Source organism: Colossoma macropomum, unplaced genomic scaffold, assembly GCF_904425465.1.
Source record: "Colossoma macropomum unplaced genomic scaffold, Colossoma_macropomum, whole genome shotgun sequence".
NCBI classification, from domain to species: Eukaryota; Metazoa; Chordata; class Actinopteri; order Characiformes; family Serrasalmidae; genus Colossoma; species Colossoma macropomum.
This window is the reverse complement of record NW_023494795.1, coordinates 5,018,668-5,034,840: the sequence shown is the minus strand read 5'-3', so window position 1 is coordinate 5,034,840 and position 16,173 is coordinate 5,018,668. Positions and strand designations below refer to the sequence as shown.

The 16,173-nt window shown below is 38.1% G+C and overlaps 1 protein-coding gene across 1 annotated transcript in view; it reads left to right on the top strand.

The window, feature by feature from the left end:
- Positions 1 to 1,244: 1,244 nt before the first annotated feature.
- The window catches only part of rps6kc1 (ribosomal protein S6 kinase polypeptide 1), a 55,775-nt gene continuing 40,846 nt past the window's right edge, over positions 1,245 to 16,173 (top strand). Inside the window, 4 exon segments of the mRNA XM_036581259.1 lie at positions 1,245 to 1,412; positions 9,845 to 9,880; positions 14,160 to 14,280; positions 14,950 to 15,065. Of these exon segments, the coding sequence (XP_036437152.1) occupies positions 1,311 to 1,412; positions 9,845 to 9,880; positions 14,160 to 14,280; positions 14,950 to 15,065 (375 nt within the window). The 5' untranslated portion in view covers positions 1,245 to 1,310.

The following is a 16,173-nucleotide window of genomic DNA, read 5'->3' as shown; positions in this document are numbered from 1 at the left end:
GGAACACATATTGGGGCTTTATTATTTGTTCAGTAAAGCCCAAATTAGACACTTCTAAATGTTTTGTTCACTTTGCAATAAGCTTTATTCATTATGACATGCATTAGTACATAAATGGAGGTCTGTTAAGTGACAGTTACACTTTGTTAAGAAGACCATGTTATGCACATCACTGAGCACGTACGAATCACCTAAAATCACATTTTATTACATATGGTTGGCAACATTTGATTTCTTTTCGAGTTTGAGTACGAGACATCAAGTGGCATCTGGAGTTTACTGCATTAGGGGTGATAAGAGTTTAAAAAGTCATTAATAGTTCAATATATATTTTAAAGTTGACTTTTAGTGATCACTATTAGAGACTAAAACTGCGTGTAAATGTGATAAATGTAATATCTATTGATATTTTGACAAAAAAAAAGTCTTTCTAAATTGATTTTTTTTTCACATTTGGTCGTTAAAATGGGTTGAAACTTTCTTAAAAAGAACGTATTTAATTTTTGGGGGGTCTAAGAAGTGTTATTATTCAGTTAATTTGATATATATATATATATAATCATTTTGCAAGCACCTAAATTATATGAAGTACAACAGTGTTTACAGACGCTGTGTATAGCATAAAAACTGACATAATTTGAGATGTGAATATCTGAGTAACTACATGTCCTGGCAAACGAAATTAAATAGGCTTCATGTTGAACAATACAAGATTATTTATCAAAATTTGAACAAGAAATTCGGAGGGATGTAGATTTTATAACCGATTTCACAAAGCTTCACAAATGTGATATCTTCCGATACCGGTGGTCGTCCAGATCCCTTTGCCCTGCACAGACAGCCTTCCTCTTTGAGTTTTTTGTGCCGTGTCCAAATCTGCTTTCCAGTTGGTGCATTTTTATTGAATTTTCTCGAAAACGCACGCTGCACATTCTTGTTTTACCGTGTTTGAGCTTATTCTAACACACAAAATGCCTTTTCATTTCTAGTGAACGCCATTCTTCAATCTGAAAAAAAAATACAAATTAAACTTGGTTAGTTTTTACACAATTAAAATTTGAGATCATTTGAGGGAGAATTGGCTATGTTATTAGACTACGAATTGATGTCAATTTTTGTGACACCCTGTATTTCCAGGCTTTGTAAGTATACAATAGCCGAGGCACGGTTTCGAGAGACTTTTATTTTGAAAAATGCGCTGTACGCTCTTGTTCTCCACAGGGCTTTTATGCTACATCGGGTGAGAGGGAGGCTGTTGTGCTGCTCGCTGTCCGGCTAGCTGTCAGGCTGGTGGCGATGCCTCGATCAGAATGATATCGCAGAGGGAAAGAGGAGAACTCGCTCGGTTTTACACTGTTACAGACCCCAAGAAGCACAGGAAGGGATACACAGTGTATAAAGTCACAGCCAGGGTGAGTTTTGGTGCGGATTTGTTGAATGTCCTGTCAGAAAATGACGCTGGCTGGCGGAGATTAGACCAACGTCAGCGGTAGTGACTGTAGTGGGAACCTAGAGTGAGCTGGAACGGTTAGAGTGGCGTTAAAACCGCAGACACCAGCATTAAAACTGCAGACCAGATACTTCGCCGTTTATTTACTGACCACACTGGCTTTTATCGCATTTACTGCAGTAGGCAGAGATGTCACAACACTTGTGACAGACGCTAGCTTGGCTATGCTAACTAATCTAGTTCAGTTGCAGCAAAGCGGTTCTGTCGCCAAACTGAAACTCGCAGCTTCTTAACCGATTTTTCCGTTCCACCTTAAATGGTGCAGCAGTTACATTCGGAATACACAGTCAGAGTGTAACTGCTGCAGCATTTAAGGTGGAACGGGACATTCAAATAGGAAGCCAGTTCAGCTTCGTGGTTCTCTCAGTGTTTTCACAGTCCTGGTTCTGCAACGGTACATTTTAACGTTCTTCTTTGAAAATATACGTTATTCGGGAAACTTTAGCTCAGTGCATCAGTAACTGCACAGTAAATTACTCATAAAAACTGTACATATTGAGCTAAATGTCATCAAACAATCCTTACTCTTGTCAGATGTTGTTGACAGTTAGCATCGATACATCCAGTTTTCATAGCTTTGTTACTCGACATTAGAGGTGGGCGATGTATGTAATATCACGATACTACAGGACTACATGCTACGATGTATCACGATTATTATGATTATTTTCCAGAAATCTGATAACTTACAGCAGGAAAAGAAGTGTCACGTTTTAAAAATGCCCCGAAACTGTGAATCCAGTGATTTATATTCAGAAATTTTGCAAATTGTGCTGCATTAAAACCAATTGAACGTGACCAGTTATGCTCTCTTTTTAATAAAACAAACAGTCGAGAAGTATTTCTTCTACACTGACATCCACAAAATGCCCAGAAAGGCATATTGCGACGTACTGTGATGTAAGTTATTATGATAGTGATAAATTTTGTCATGTTGTCCAGCTCTGCTTGACGTGCTGATGGTCACTGTGTGCAACAATAATACTAATAATAATAATCATAAAAAATAATAATTTTTACAGGTTCCTTTCAATGTACATAAGGACGTTATACACTGGACAGCAAACCTACTATAAATGGCTTAGTATTTCACAGAATTAATTATTTCAGTTGATACAGTGGTGTCTTGATTCGATGCAGTAAATATAAGCAGTGGCTGAAAATGTACCTTACATTAATTAATGTTAATATTTCTATTTTCAGTTTGTTAGAGCATTCAGCATGACAGAAGTGCTATATTTGAACTAAAGCTGTGCTTTACAGTGGTCCAAACAAACACTCTATTCACAAACTACTATGTTGAACCCAAGCTAACTTGCTAGCCACAATGCAACAGTATGATACTGTACAATATGATGAATCGATGAAATACAGTAGGTTGTGTTGTTGCATAAAAATAATAAAAGAAATAATAGTAGCAGCAACAATAACAATAATAATAATAATAATTATTATTATTATAAAAAGAAATAAGCGGCCAAAGAGGCACTGTGTAAAAAGCAAAAGAAATGCAAAAGTAAGCACAATATGACTGAGTCAATAAACTCTAAAAAGCATTCGTAAAAAATTCACATGTAAGTGTTTTTAAGTAATATATTACATTTTAAAGCTGTGTCTATCAATGAGTGTGTTTACATGCACATAATAATCCGATCGTTATCAGATTTCAGCAGTTTTGTGCTTATTCATGTGGTCGTGTAAACAGCACGCTCTTTCATAGATCAGAGTAAGGCCTAGAAATCTGATTAGGAAATCTGATAAAGAGAGCTGGATTTGAGCTCAGTAATGGGGTTTTCAGTGCATGTGTGCTCTTACTCTGATTTCTTTCACTTTTCTCAGTCTGTGCATGTGTGAAAACAGAATACTGTCCAGAAACAGCAAGCAGTGTTTAGCACAGCATCTGCGAGACAAGCTTGATTTTGAGTTTTACATTTTGTTTGCATCATGTCAATTTCTATGAGTTTATTGGTTGTTTGCAAAGGAGTAATCAGATTATTGCCTGATTCGTGCATATTCAGAGTTTTCCCATCATCTGATTACGAGTGCAGGTAAACGAGTAGAAATCATTACTGACAAAATGAGATTTTTTGCAGTTATCAGATCATTAAGTAAGTGTAAACACACTCATTCTTTTTTACGTTTTTACTAAACTCTCACAGTTTAAGAGGTGTAACTGACTGATCAAATATTTGGCTGTTTTTTTGCACTGAAAATCACTTTATTTATCACTGTTATTTGTTATTTTTTGTTTCAAAGTCCTCTCAGTACCAGGGTTTAATGTAAACATGCTTGTGTGATTTACATTTAGATCAGTTTTCTCACTGTTGCCTTTGTTGTGGAGAACAAGTCTCTCTTCCTTGGAGACGTGACCCAGTTTAACTCGCCCTGTGAGATTTGCGTGTGTTGTTCTTGAGACGGAGTGCTTTGCTGAAGTACGTCTTGATTTGTATTGCTTGATATGGGAGTTAATATAGATCTCCTGTAGCACTATCAGGGTCTCATAGTGTTACATTAGGGCAAATGGAGGGGGAAGTACAGTCTATCTGCAGTTTAGGTCAGTGCCGGAAACAACTGGGTAGGCAGAAATGGCCCAACATTGAACATTTTTACCCCTAAAACACAAAAATGACCAAAAATATACATGTAATATTTATTATATTCATATTATATGTTAAAATTCTAGTGCTGACATCATTGTAGGGGTGGGCAATATGGCAGAAACACATCACAATACTTCAAGACATTGTCACGGTACACAATATACAACACAATATTTTGTTTTTTCTGAGATTAAATAATTTGGAAGAGACAACATAGAACCTGTTGTGTCACATATAAAAATATAATAATAATAATAATAATAATAATAGTAATAGTAATAATAGTAATAGTAATAGTAAGAAATGTATAACTGTAATGATTTATATTCAGTTACAAGCTGTGCTCCACTAAATCCACTTAAACAGTCAAATTATGGTCACTTTAATGAAACGTGCGGTCAGTCAGTGCCCTTTAAGGACTGATGACGTCCACGATATACTTAGAAAAGCATATTGTGACATAATTTATCTCAATAGCGATAAAATATTGTCATATTGTCTAAATCCTGCATCATTTATCTAGACATATTTTTATTAAGTTAAAATAAGGGATGTGTGATGATATCACAGTCATATCAGTATCTTCACATAATTGCTTTAAAAATGATTGACATCAGACAGATGTTGCAGATGTTTCAAATGAACTTTAATGTTGCCACTTCCTTTTGCCAAAAACGTAGCTTCCCTTTGTGTTTCGGGTAGTGCGATAAAGTAGGTTTTACATTGGACGTTTACTGAAGATTTGACTTTCTGTCTGTGATATTTCTCATTAAATAAACTTCCCGAAATGATCAAACCTACGTTTTCTCACTCCTGAAAGACCCACAACAAAAACGTCCAGCGTTAAATTTAGCTGAAATAGACCACACATGCAGATCACCAGCGCTTTAGTCATTAAGGGTGTGTGTGTTTAAAGGGAGTTCCCCTCACGTCCCAAAAATACTGCATGGTTACATGGTGAAGATTTAAACAAAGTCGTTCAGAGTGGTTTGGTGTGAAATACTATGTTCTAGAGAAACTCACAGAGTCAGAATTGTTCTCAGTAGGAGTGACATCATCCAGATGTCTGAACACTTCAATGTCTCTAAAAGCTCCCACACAGAAAGTTATTATGAGAAGTGGTTATGAATGCACTGCCTGATGGCTGAGACAGTGTTTTACTTTGTATTTGATGTAAGGTTTCAACCTACAGAGTATTTTTTGAACTCCATTGATTGTGGAGGGGTCCATGCAAGGTGTTAGGGGTCAATATAGTCCCCAAACAACCCATCTTTTATCAGATTTTGCACTATTTTACCAATTATATGTGTATGTGTGTGTATATATATATATATATATATATATATATGGTTCTGGTTCCTGGTTCCTGTCATCACCACTGTAAAGAAATCTGAGTCAGTTTTCCTACAGTGAACTATTTCACATTAAACCTGAATGACTTTGTTTACATCTCAGTGACTGAATTATGCCGAAATGTGAAAAATAGGTGAAATTCCCCTTTAATGAGACCAAATGGAGAGGCTGGCTGTCTCAAAGAGCCTGATGCATTATTGCGTTATACAGTCAGGGTTGTCTGCGTGGCCTTTATCATATTCACGCTATTTTCCGAGACTTCCCACCCCCTATTGGTAGCAGGTGGAATTGCGCTGCCTTTATTGTGTGGGTCATTATTTTTATTTTTATTGTCCTTTTTCAAATATGAAGACAAGCAATATCAGAAACATTGGGATGTTTGAACTTGCAGGAAATATGGTACTGTGCAAAAGTCTGAAAAAATTAACCCGTAAAGCTGTCTGGCCAGTTGGGTGCTTATTTGTTTAAAAATAAAAACACTGTTATCAGGCTTTCTTTGACTGCCGGCATCATTTTGATTCAAATTTGCAAAATTCTGACGGCAGGACAAACACTTGGAGGCCTTTTCTAGATGATGCCTGCAGTTATTCAGGTTTCTAAAATTGCAGGGGATACCAGGGATGTACTCAGAATGGCATAATTTATCATGATAACGATAACACGTTGTATTATTGCCCACCTTTTTTTAATTCAAATGCAGTACAGTAGCTTTATTGCGCATATTTGTATTTCAAAGGTATTGCTGCCGATACCAATTTTAAGGCGCCAAAAATCAGATAACTGATGTTGGTTAAAATAATTTTGAATTTCTATTTTATGTATTAAATGTATTTTGTTTTACTAAACTTAAACTTACTGTAGTAGAAAGTGGTTTACCACCACAAAATAGACAACGTGACTTACAATCAGTGCAAATCATGCTAATGTTAGCATCTTTTGCTGAATAGCAGAGTCAGAGATGTTTCAGTCTGGTTCAAAAGGAAAATGAAAATGCAGCAGACCCTCGATCACCGCCCGCTCTCAAGTCCATTTCATCTGAAGTGGTCCGTTGCATCTGAAATAGTTTGTTTTCAAGGCAGCAGACATAAAGGAATGACCAGTCGTTTGGAGTTAGCCTAATCCTAACATGGACACCAGAGTGCTTCTGTTTACTCTCGCACCACCTGAGAAGCTGCTCAACTTGGTCAGCCACGTTGCACTTATAAGAAAAATGACTTACAAAATGTGGCAAATGTGGCTGAAGTTGACTTAGTTAAATTTCCCATTTCACCTTAAATGATGCAGCAGTAACCATCGATCCACACCAGAAGAAGCTCATGAAGGCACGTTTGCAGTAACACCCATTAAAACAACAGGTGAAGCAGTTTTCGAAAGATGTTGGTGCTGAATATTATATTATTTAATATGAGTTTTTTATTAGAGAGTTTCATTAAAAAAAGCACAAACTATAAATAGAACAGAAATGTGGTTAAAGCTGCAGCAGACTGTGTTTATTTGTTGGGGGAGGTGATATAATTGATAATTGCAATTTTTTAAGTGGAAAATATTGTGTTAATTATTTTTAGATATCAGGCCTAGTCAGCTGTAACACTTAATATTCCCCTGGGTGGATCCTCTAAAGTGTCTCGCTTCCTCAGAAGCAGCGTCCGCTGCTGACATCTGTGTCTCACTTCTGTAAAAGTCTGTAAAATGAAGTTGAGCATAATTGACTTGCTGTATTTAACCTCAAACCTCAGTGACGTGACAACTGAGAAATCATTTAGTCTTTGTTGCTAGAAAGTCAGTGATGTGCTGGAGTAATGGAGAACATAGAGAATTAACTTAGAAGAATAATCAATCAATCAATCAATCAATCAATCAACCTCTATTTAAACTCTGTGTACATTGAGGGAGACCCTCATTTACAGTGTAGCAGAGCCAATACAGAGATCAGGGATTGAGAAGTTAAATAGTAAAAACATACAAATGCTAAAAAGTAATAATAATCATAGTAGTAAATTAAAAATAATAAATCAATAAACCATTTATTACAACAATATAGTAACAAATATGTAAAAATGAGGTTAAATAAAAAATATAATTAGTGAAATAAATGAAGAAATAAAAGATGTAAAACACTAAAATGAGTGGAAGCTGAATTAACCCTCTTAGATTTAACACGTAAGCATACAAGCCTTAAAATACCACGTCTTACAATTTGTGCATTATTTCTTATCTCATTGAAACAAGCAGGGAATTTCTGTGAAAGATGCGGGTTCTAAACTTGTAAATCCATACCATAATTCCATAAATATTATATTTGTGTTTGTAAATAGGAGATATTTTATGATGATTGGAATTTGTGTGCACAGCTTTCTTTTGTGGAGAGAAAATTCTTTTCATTTTTGCCACATTTTTATCATTTTGTGACAAAATTACAGAAACATTTCAATACAGAATGTAAATCGGAAGTGAATTATTTATCTAACAATGTACTTAATTATGTAATTACATATCAATTATTATATAATGCAAATTGAGTGTATAGCTAGCAAAATTGCTATTGCGCACAGTGCTGATGTTCCACCTCAACAAAAGTACTGCAGTTGAGCCGCCCACCTTTAGGCCCGTTTACACCTTGCACCAGCATAGTGTTTTAGTGTTCGGACCACTTTCATATAAACAGCCCCCAGAGCGCTTTGAGATAGAATGTGGTCTGTGGTAATCCTGAGGTGGTGAGAAATGAGTCTTGACCACATTTAACTCAAGTGTAATTAAGTGGGCGGAAATGCTTCTGCCGAGCGCTGACTCAAAACTGAACTGTGTAGACATGCTTTTTACTCAGGGAGAGCAAATTCACATCTCGTGGTCAAACTGGGTTTGCGTTTTAGTCAAAGTGTGAGCATAATCCAGCCAAAGTATCCAGATCCTGGCACAGAACACGTCAATGCAAGGTGCAAATAAATCATAGACAACATATTAACCAGCGGAAGAAAACTTGCTCTGAACTGCTCTGAGCAGAATGAAGGTGAAAAAGGGTCAGATGCTTTACTTTTATGCTGCTTACTGGTGTTAACTTTTGGTCAGGCACTGCTGCCACATTAACACTGAATAATATTACATACACAGTGAAAAAAACACATGAATTCTGATCTGAATGTTCTCATTGAGGTTGCATGACCACGGATTGGCCACGTTTTGGATCTAAGAGTTTGAAAAAAGTCTGATTTGGATTTGTGCCATTTTAGGCTGGTAACATGAATGTTGCCTAATTTTATGTTCCACCTTAAGTAGCAAGTTACATGTAATTGCTGTGCTATTTAAGGTGAGATGGACCCCTACCCCTTGTTTTCGAGTGTCACTTTGCCCCTCGGAACTGAGTTACAAGGTAGTAGTGGTTGAAATCTTCCTCTATGAAATGGGACCCTCAAATAAAGAACATTACTTCATTAACAGCTACCAGCGCTGCTCTGTAGGTGACCCTGCCAGTCTGCAGTGACAGCAGAGGAGGGTAAAGTTCAGCTCCTCACTGCTGGGCATCATATGCCTTCAAAGGGGGGGCAATTATTTATTATCACCCACCCCTAATTTTTCTGTTATATGAAGCTGAAGTCAGCTATTCGCCAGCTGCTCGTTCTAAATTTCCTGTTCCACCTTAAATGGAGCAGCAGTTCCGATGTCTGAGGCGCCAGAATGTAACTGCTGCACCAGTTAAGGTGGAACAGGGAAATTTATCCAGCTAGTTACTGAGACATCAGCATAATATTAGCGATGTTTTTATGCTTATTATTAAGAAAAGGACCAGGATACCCTACCCCTAAACGTGATCGTGCAAAACAGAGGGCTAAGGGCTAAGTGGTAGGGGTGAGAGGTGAAATGGGATTTGGGCCCTTTCCTCGTGAAACATGAGCATTGACTGACCGATGTGCCATTCATGTTATTGATCTGAGGTTGGTCTATGTGTGCAGAACAGTGGTCAGTTCACTGAGGTGTTTGAGGCAGGGCCTCGCTCTGTCTCTGTTCAGCACTGTTTTGTCCTCCCCCAGTGTATATAAAGTCTTCATTGTCCTTGTAACCCCCCCTCCATATGTCCCTCCCCTCTGAGAGACGCATACACAGTTAGCGCAGCGTACAGACTTTCAGAGATACATATGACCACAAAACCCTAATACTAAAACTGGATTCTTATAGGATATATGGACTTATAATGGACTGAGCCTCTGACCACAGATTAAAGCCAGATCTTAGGCAGTTGTGGACTTTTCAGTGGGGACATTCAGCAGTTTTCTCAGCATGTATAATCCAGTGCTAAAGCGCTGCCTGCTTTGGGAATCGGTGCACCTGAAGAACTATTTTCAGTGTGAGGCCTAATAACTGATTTTATTTACTGCTCTTTTTGCAGATCATCTCCAGGAAGAATCCAGAAGACGTGCAGGAGGTGAGAACACGTCTGAAAACTGACCACACGCTGGTCTGGGATCAGTTTTTTTGGCATTTATCTCCTAATCAGTGCAGTTACGCTACTGTACACAAGTTTGCTTATAATAATATTTAATGAATTTTTCATATATATAGAAACGTGCAAATGACTTTGTTATGGTGAGCGTGCTCTGCAACTTTGTAGTTTTCAAATAATAAGTAGGAATCTGTTAAAAATGTAGAAATCTTAGATGTTTGAGATGCTGCATAACATCAAGAAAATTATAATTATATAGTAAAATTATAAGAATAATAAGCAACATTATTATTAAGAAAATTAATATCCCTAATGAAGTTAGAATAAAATGATTGTACATTGTTTATGTAACCATTATACTACTAGCGGTTTGTGTGCTTGTTATGACAAAAAGGACCATGATACATTGAAACAGCATTAAACTAAGATAATACAGTGGTTATTGTAACTTTTAACAGAGAAAATTCTCACACTGGTGGGTTTCTTTGGTCTCTTGTGCTCCATCTTGCCAGTTTTTCTTTTTTTCATAACACTGTTTGGCGTGTCTCTCTGAAAAGCCTCTGTTTGGAGGGCCATGTGGCCCCAACACTTCGCCCTACCCGCCGGTCTCAACAAGAATCGGGACACCCTATGCCTAGACGTTAACACATAAAATGGATGGGTAGGGCTAAGTGGTAGGGGCGAGGGGTGCAGTGGGTTTGGGCCTAGATCTCCAGGAAGAGGGTTGGTGACCACCGGTGTGTAGTAGTATATGGTTTGAGATGCAGCTGGTGCAATAATGTGAAATTTGACGCTGTTGCCTTTGCAGTAAAACACTGTATATTTGCAGTCAACAAAGGATTTATAATTAATTTGATGGGTTTGTATGCCTTAGTCTATATTCTCTCATCTGTTCCATTAGGTTACTGAATAACTGCTGCTAAAATATTGTCCGACTCGCTGAAATAGCCAAAAAAGATATACCGGACTGGCAGAAACGAAATGCAGTCCAGTAGAAATACTCCAAACTTTGTTTGTGTTTTGTCTTATTGTTCTCATAACGACGTCAGACTGAAATAGGTACTTATTTAGTCTGAGAAAAGTAGGTATAGGGGGTTATTTTGTCAAAATTATCTTTAAAATTAAAGTTTAAAATTGTCTTAAAATTTCATAGTAGTAAGAATGACTGTTTTGACATTCATGGTTTTAAATACTGATTGATGTGATCAAGGCTAAAACGATAACACGAGTATGAGCTCTTGGCTTTTAGTACTTGCCGATGCTGTTATCGATAACACACTAAGTAACCTACTTAGAAATAAGTAGTTGTTAATGTAAATGAGTGAAGTGTACCTCAACAGTTAAATCCTTAAAACATAGCTGACTTTACATTAAGTGCACTAGCTAGCTATGCTACGTTAGTTACCTTGGATTGAGTACCATCGCAGTGGAAGAGTGGGTTTTGTTCCATGTCAGTATGTAGGTAGAGTACATTTCATAGTTTTGATCCTCAACTAACAACAGTCTCTGTAGCACACTGACGGCAGGAATCGGATCCGAGGCTGATGTGAGGACGTTTGGAGTTTTACACCTTGTGCATGGTATAACAGAAATGGTACGTGGTAGGACAATACAGTCTCTACAGCCTATTTTATTAAGACAATTTAAAAAAAATCACTATATTAAAGTTTTAACTTTGCAGATCTGTTCAGTAAAACAGAATAAAGGCAGCACATACAGACTTTGGTAGCAAACATACGTCCACCTGTGTTGGAAAAGTGGTTGTGATTGTGATGGTGTGTGTTTAAAAGTGGCCTAAATTCGCACAGTGTATTCCTGGTGAGAATATACTAAGGCAGAATGTTTAAAGTGACCGATGGGTTTGCGTCCCGACTGTCATGGTGTCAGTAGCCCTTCTCTGTGTGACCCTCGTACACTGCCAGCTTCATTAGTGTACACTAGGCTTACTTCACATGGTATCAGGTGGTATCAGATGTTGGTATCGGTGCTGTATCAGGCCGATGCATCCCTAGATGTTACTGTTGGTTGTCAAGCATGATGGTTCTCCCTGGTCATGTTCCTTAAATTGAAATAAGCAGCAGAAACTTAGTCTCAAATATAAATATTGTAACACTAGAGACAGGACTACCCAGATTTCTTTGTTTTCTGTTTTTTATAACGTTATAATGATGTTGCTAGTTCTAATCTTGCGCTGTACCTTTCTCCACTAACCCATTTCAGCATGGCCTGCTGTTCCTACTTAAACAAGACAAGATAAATATTCTTTCTGCTCAGAAACTTGTAAGCTGGCATTGTTTTTGAACTAGTTTGGTTGGTTTAGCTGTGGGTTTAATAAATTGTGTTCACAGCCTTTAAATCTCTTCTGGTTGAAATAATAAACCGACTAAAGTTTAACAATGTGAACCATTTATCGTGGAGTCAGAGGTCTGTGGAACTACACACACTAGGAAAGTGGATGTGCCCTAATGTGGTAGGCGTGATTTTGATTATGAAGTGTGTCGGTGTGGGCTGGACTGAATGGCCCGCAAACACACATAGACGTCTCTGTTGTTGGGTTCATTTGGTCTGGAGGACGGGCGATGGGTCTCGTGCTACACAGAGAGTCTCGTGCCACATCTGCAAAAGGACTGGTTTTTCTGTACGTTTGTATGATTTTTTTACGTTAGTTTTATTTAATGCTTTTGTGCTTTTATGTATGCTCTCAGTATGTGCGTTGAAACCAGATTTGCCCTTGTAAGACATAGATGGATGAGTGAATGAGTTTTCAGCCATTCCCATTTGGACTTTTACTCTATTGACAGTGTAAAATTTTAATGCATGCCTTGAATTTATTGACGGTGCTGCGACCTGGGTTCAGTTCCCGGCTGGGTGACCAGAGTCCTTTCTGTGTGGAGTTTGCATGACCCTCCTGTGTCTGTTTGGGTTTCTTCTGGGTGCTTCAGTTTCCTTCCACAGTCCAAAGACATGCAGTCAGACGATTTGGAGACTCTAAATTGCCCCTGTGTGTGTGTGTGTGTGTGTGTGTGTGTGTGTGTGTGTGTGTGTGTGTGTGTGTGTGTGTGTGTTTGTGTGATTTTCTTTTTTATATACTATTGGAAGTTCACTGATGTCAAACTTTAGTTGCGTAGTTACTGTTTACTGTTTACTTTTTTAAAACTGCTCAATGTAATTTTGTTAAAATTGAAAAAAGTAACATTACTGAGTCTGAAAAAAAAAACATGCAATATTGTAGTGGGAGTCCATCACCCTCTAAAGCCCTGTGTGTCAAAGACAAGGCCCGCAACAAAATCCTTTCCAGCCCGCAAAAGTATTTTAATTTTTTTTTATTAATATTAGCCTGGGCACTGCACTACAGATCCCAGCATGCACTGCAACGTTATGTGCACTCTGACTTTCCTACCCCAACAACAGTCTATGGGACAGTGGTTACACCTCAATTGTACACAATTCTGTGTAATTCCACACCAGTCATATCACCAAAATGCATTTCTGCTGCAGTTCAACCAATATAAACACTTAACGTCAGCTCAGCAGCTCAGAAACTGAGCCCAAGTATTAATGAAAGGCAAAGAAAGGCTGTCAGGTGTCTAGCTCAAGCAGATGGGGAGGTTTAAAGACTGAGCTCCTGGGGACATTTTAGTTTTAAATATTTCAAATGTCCATGTAACATTTCAGGATCTACTACAAGTGTCTGTATTTTACTGTTGACGTTTTTGCATATTTTTGAATAAACAGTGGTCAGTTGGGGTTACAGGACAACTTAATTAAAAATATATTTTTTTTTTCCTCTGGCCCACAGATTTGATGAGATATTCTAATATGGCCCTTTTACTCGTTGAGTTTGACACCGCTGCTCTAAAGCCTTAAATAATAATGTAGAACACAGAGGTCGGATTTGGTGGAAGTTTTTCAGACCATGTAATTCGTCTTCACATATTGATGCCTCACACATTTGTTAACTTCAGGGCAGAATAACTGCAATTTTTGAAAAAAAACTCTCTTTTTTGTCATAGAAAAATCCAGCTTAGAGTTTGTGATATATGTACATATATGTATAGTATATGCTGATATGCATATATAATATGTACTAACATGACCCTGGCTACAGACAACACGACTGTATGGCATTAACAAACAATGTATTGTGCAGCTCTGCCTTTATAGTGAAAGTAACAAAATGAAAGAGACGACGCTATAATCTCTCTCTCTCTCTCTCTCTCTCTCTCTCTCTCTCTCTCTCTCTCTCTCTCTCTCTCTCTAGATTACAGTATGGAAGAGGTACAGTGATTTCAAGAAGCTGCACAAAGATCTCTGGCAGATCCACAGAAACCTCTACAGACAGTCTGAGCTTTTCCCGCCATTCGCCAAAGCCAAAGTCTTCGGTAAGCTGTGTGTGTGTGTGTGTGTGTGTGTGTGTGTGTGTGTGTGTGTGTGTGTGCCCGAGAATACCTTCTTGAGTCTTCGAGCTGTTCAGTCATGCCAGGTTGGTTTGTTGGCTGTATTTTCTGCCCTTGTCTTATCTGAAGATCTCAGCACTGATATGCAGGTTTAAATGCATTCGTGTCTGTCATAAAATCTTTATTTCCCACCTTTCACTATGTCCTGCTACAAACCACTGGTTTCCTCTGATCCAGGTCCTTTAATATTGATTATTTACTGATACCGAGTCTGATCTGATCAGGACACAGTGCAAGTGTATTTGTATAACAATGCACTTTAGCTACGAAATGCCAGGCTGCTCTCAGATTTTAGAGTAAAATCACTTTGACACAGTCTGAACTGATGTTTTGTTATTTGTTTGACTCCCTCTGATAAATAACCGTTTTATAAGCTGTATTTTAGTGGTTCTAATGTGTGAAGTGCTCTTTTTTGCCAAGCAGTCTTTACTTTCACAAAGATGGTTTTCGTTTTCACTCCTAACTACAAGCGACTCCATGCAGTTTGATCCTATTACAGGAAAATACCTTCACTGTGTGCAAAAGAAAAGCATGTATGAAATGTGTGTGTGTGTGTGTGTGTGTGTGTGTGTGTGTGTGTGTGTGTGTGTTCAGGCCGGTTTGATGAGTCTGTGATTGAGGAGAGGCGACAGTGTTCAGAAGATTTGCTGCAGTTCAGTGCGAACATTCCAGCTCTCTACGGCAGCCAATACATACAGGACTTCTTTAAGGTACAGACACACACACACACACCACACACACACACACACACACACACACACCACACACACACACACACCACACACACACACACACACTGATTTCAATAATAGTAAAATATTTCCCAATAATGTTATGTATATGTTGTGTACTATGCAAAAACCAGACACCAACTTTCCTTTAATTTCCAGTCAAAATGCCCATTAAGTAGAAGTTATTAAAGTGATATTGCTAAGCTGATTAGATATAAGATTAGACAAGATTAGATATAGACGTGTGTGAGGACAGGGAAAGTCAAAGGAAAAAAAAAAGGGGTTTCCAAAACTAGAGTTAAAAAAGATTAGGAACTGCAGAGAAAATGGGACTCCTGGACGACCACCTGGAAGACCTGGTGGACCAAGAAAACTGCCCCCATCAGATAAACAGCACTTAAAGCTTTCATCTCTGAGAGAGAGGAGAAAATCAAGCTGCTTCAGATCTGAAAACATCCACAGGTGTTTCTGTCCATCCTTCCACTGTGAGAAGACGACTCAGCGCTGTGGGTCTGAAAGGATGTGTAGCTGTCAAGAAGAGCCTCACTGAGAAGAGGAGACGGACACATCAAACAAAGAAGCTGAACAATGGACTGACCACCCCAGAGTCCAGACCTCAACATCACTGAATGTGTTTGATTACTTCAGAAAATGATCAACCAACTTCTAAGACTGAACTCTGGAGGTGTGTCTGCAGATTCTTTGAGGAACTGGAAGTGAGTCACCTGAAAAGAGTGGAAGCTGTAATAAAGGCAAAGAGTGACACACTAATATTAAAAAAATACCTTTAGTTCAGGTTTGTGTGTGATTTTCTGTGTGTTTTCTGCATTTGCTTTAACTGGAAATTAACAAAATGAAAGGTCTCTGAGTTTTGCACTGTACTAAATGTGAGTATCTATATGAAATATGACAGCTAAAGGCTATTTTTGTTGGTTCTGTTAGTTTAGACTGTTTTTCCTCTGGTTTAAATACACAGTCAGGACTTTTCAGTCCTAAAAATGTACAGAAACCAAAAACACACGCACACACACAGCCAGAGTTTGAGAGTTGCCGTCAGTCTGGTTATGCAAGACTCATTTGTTCCACA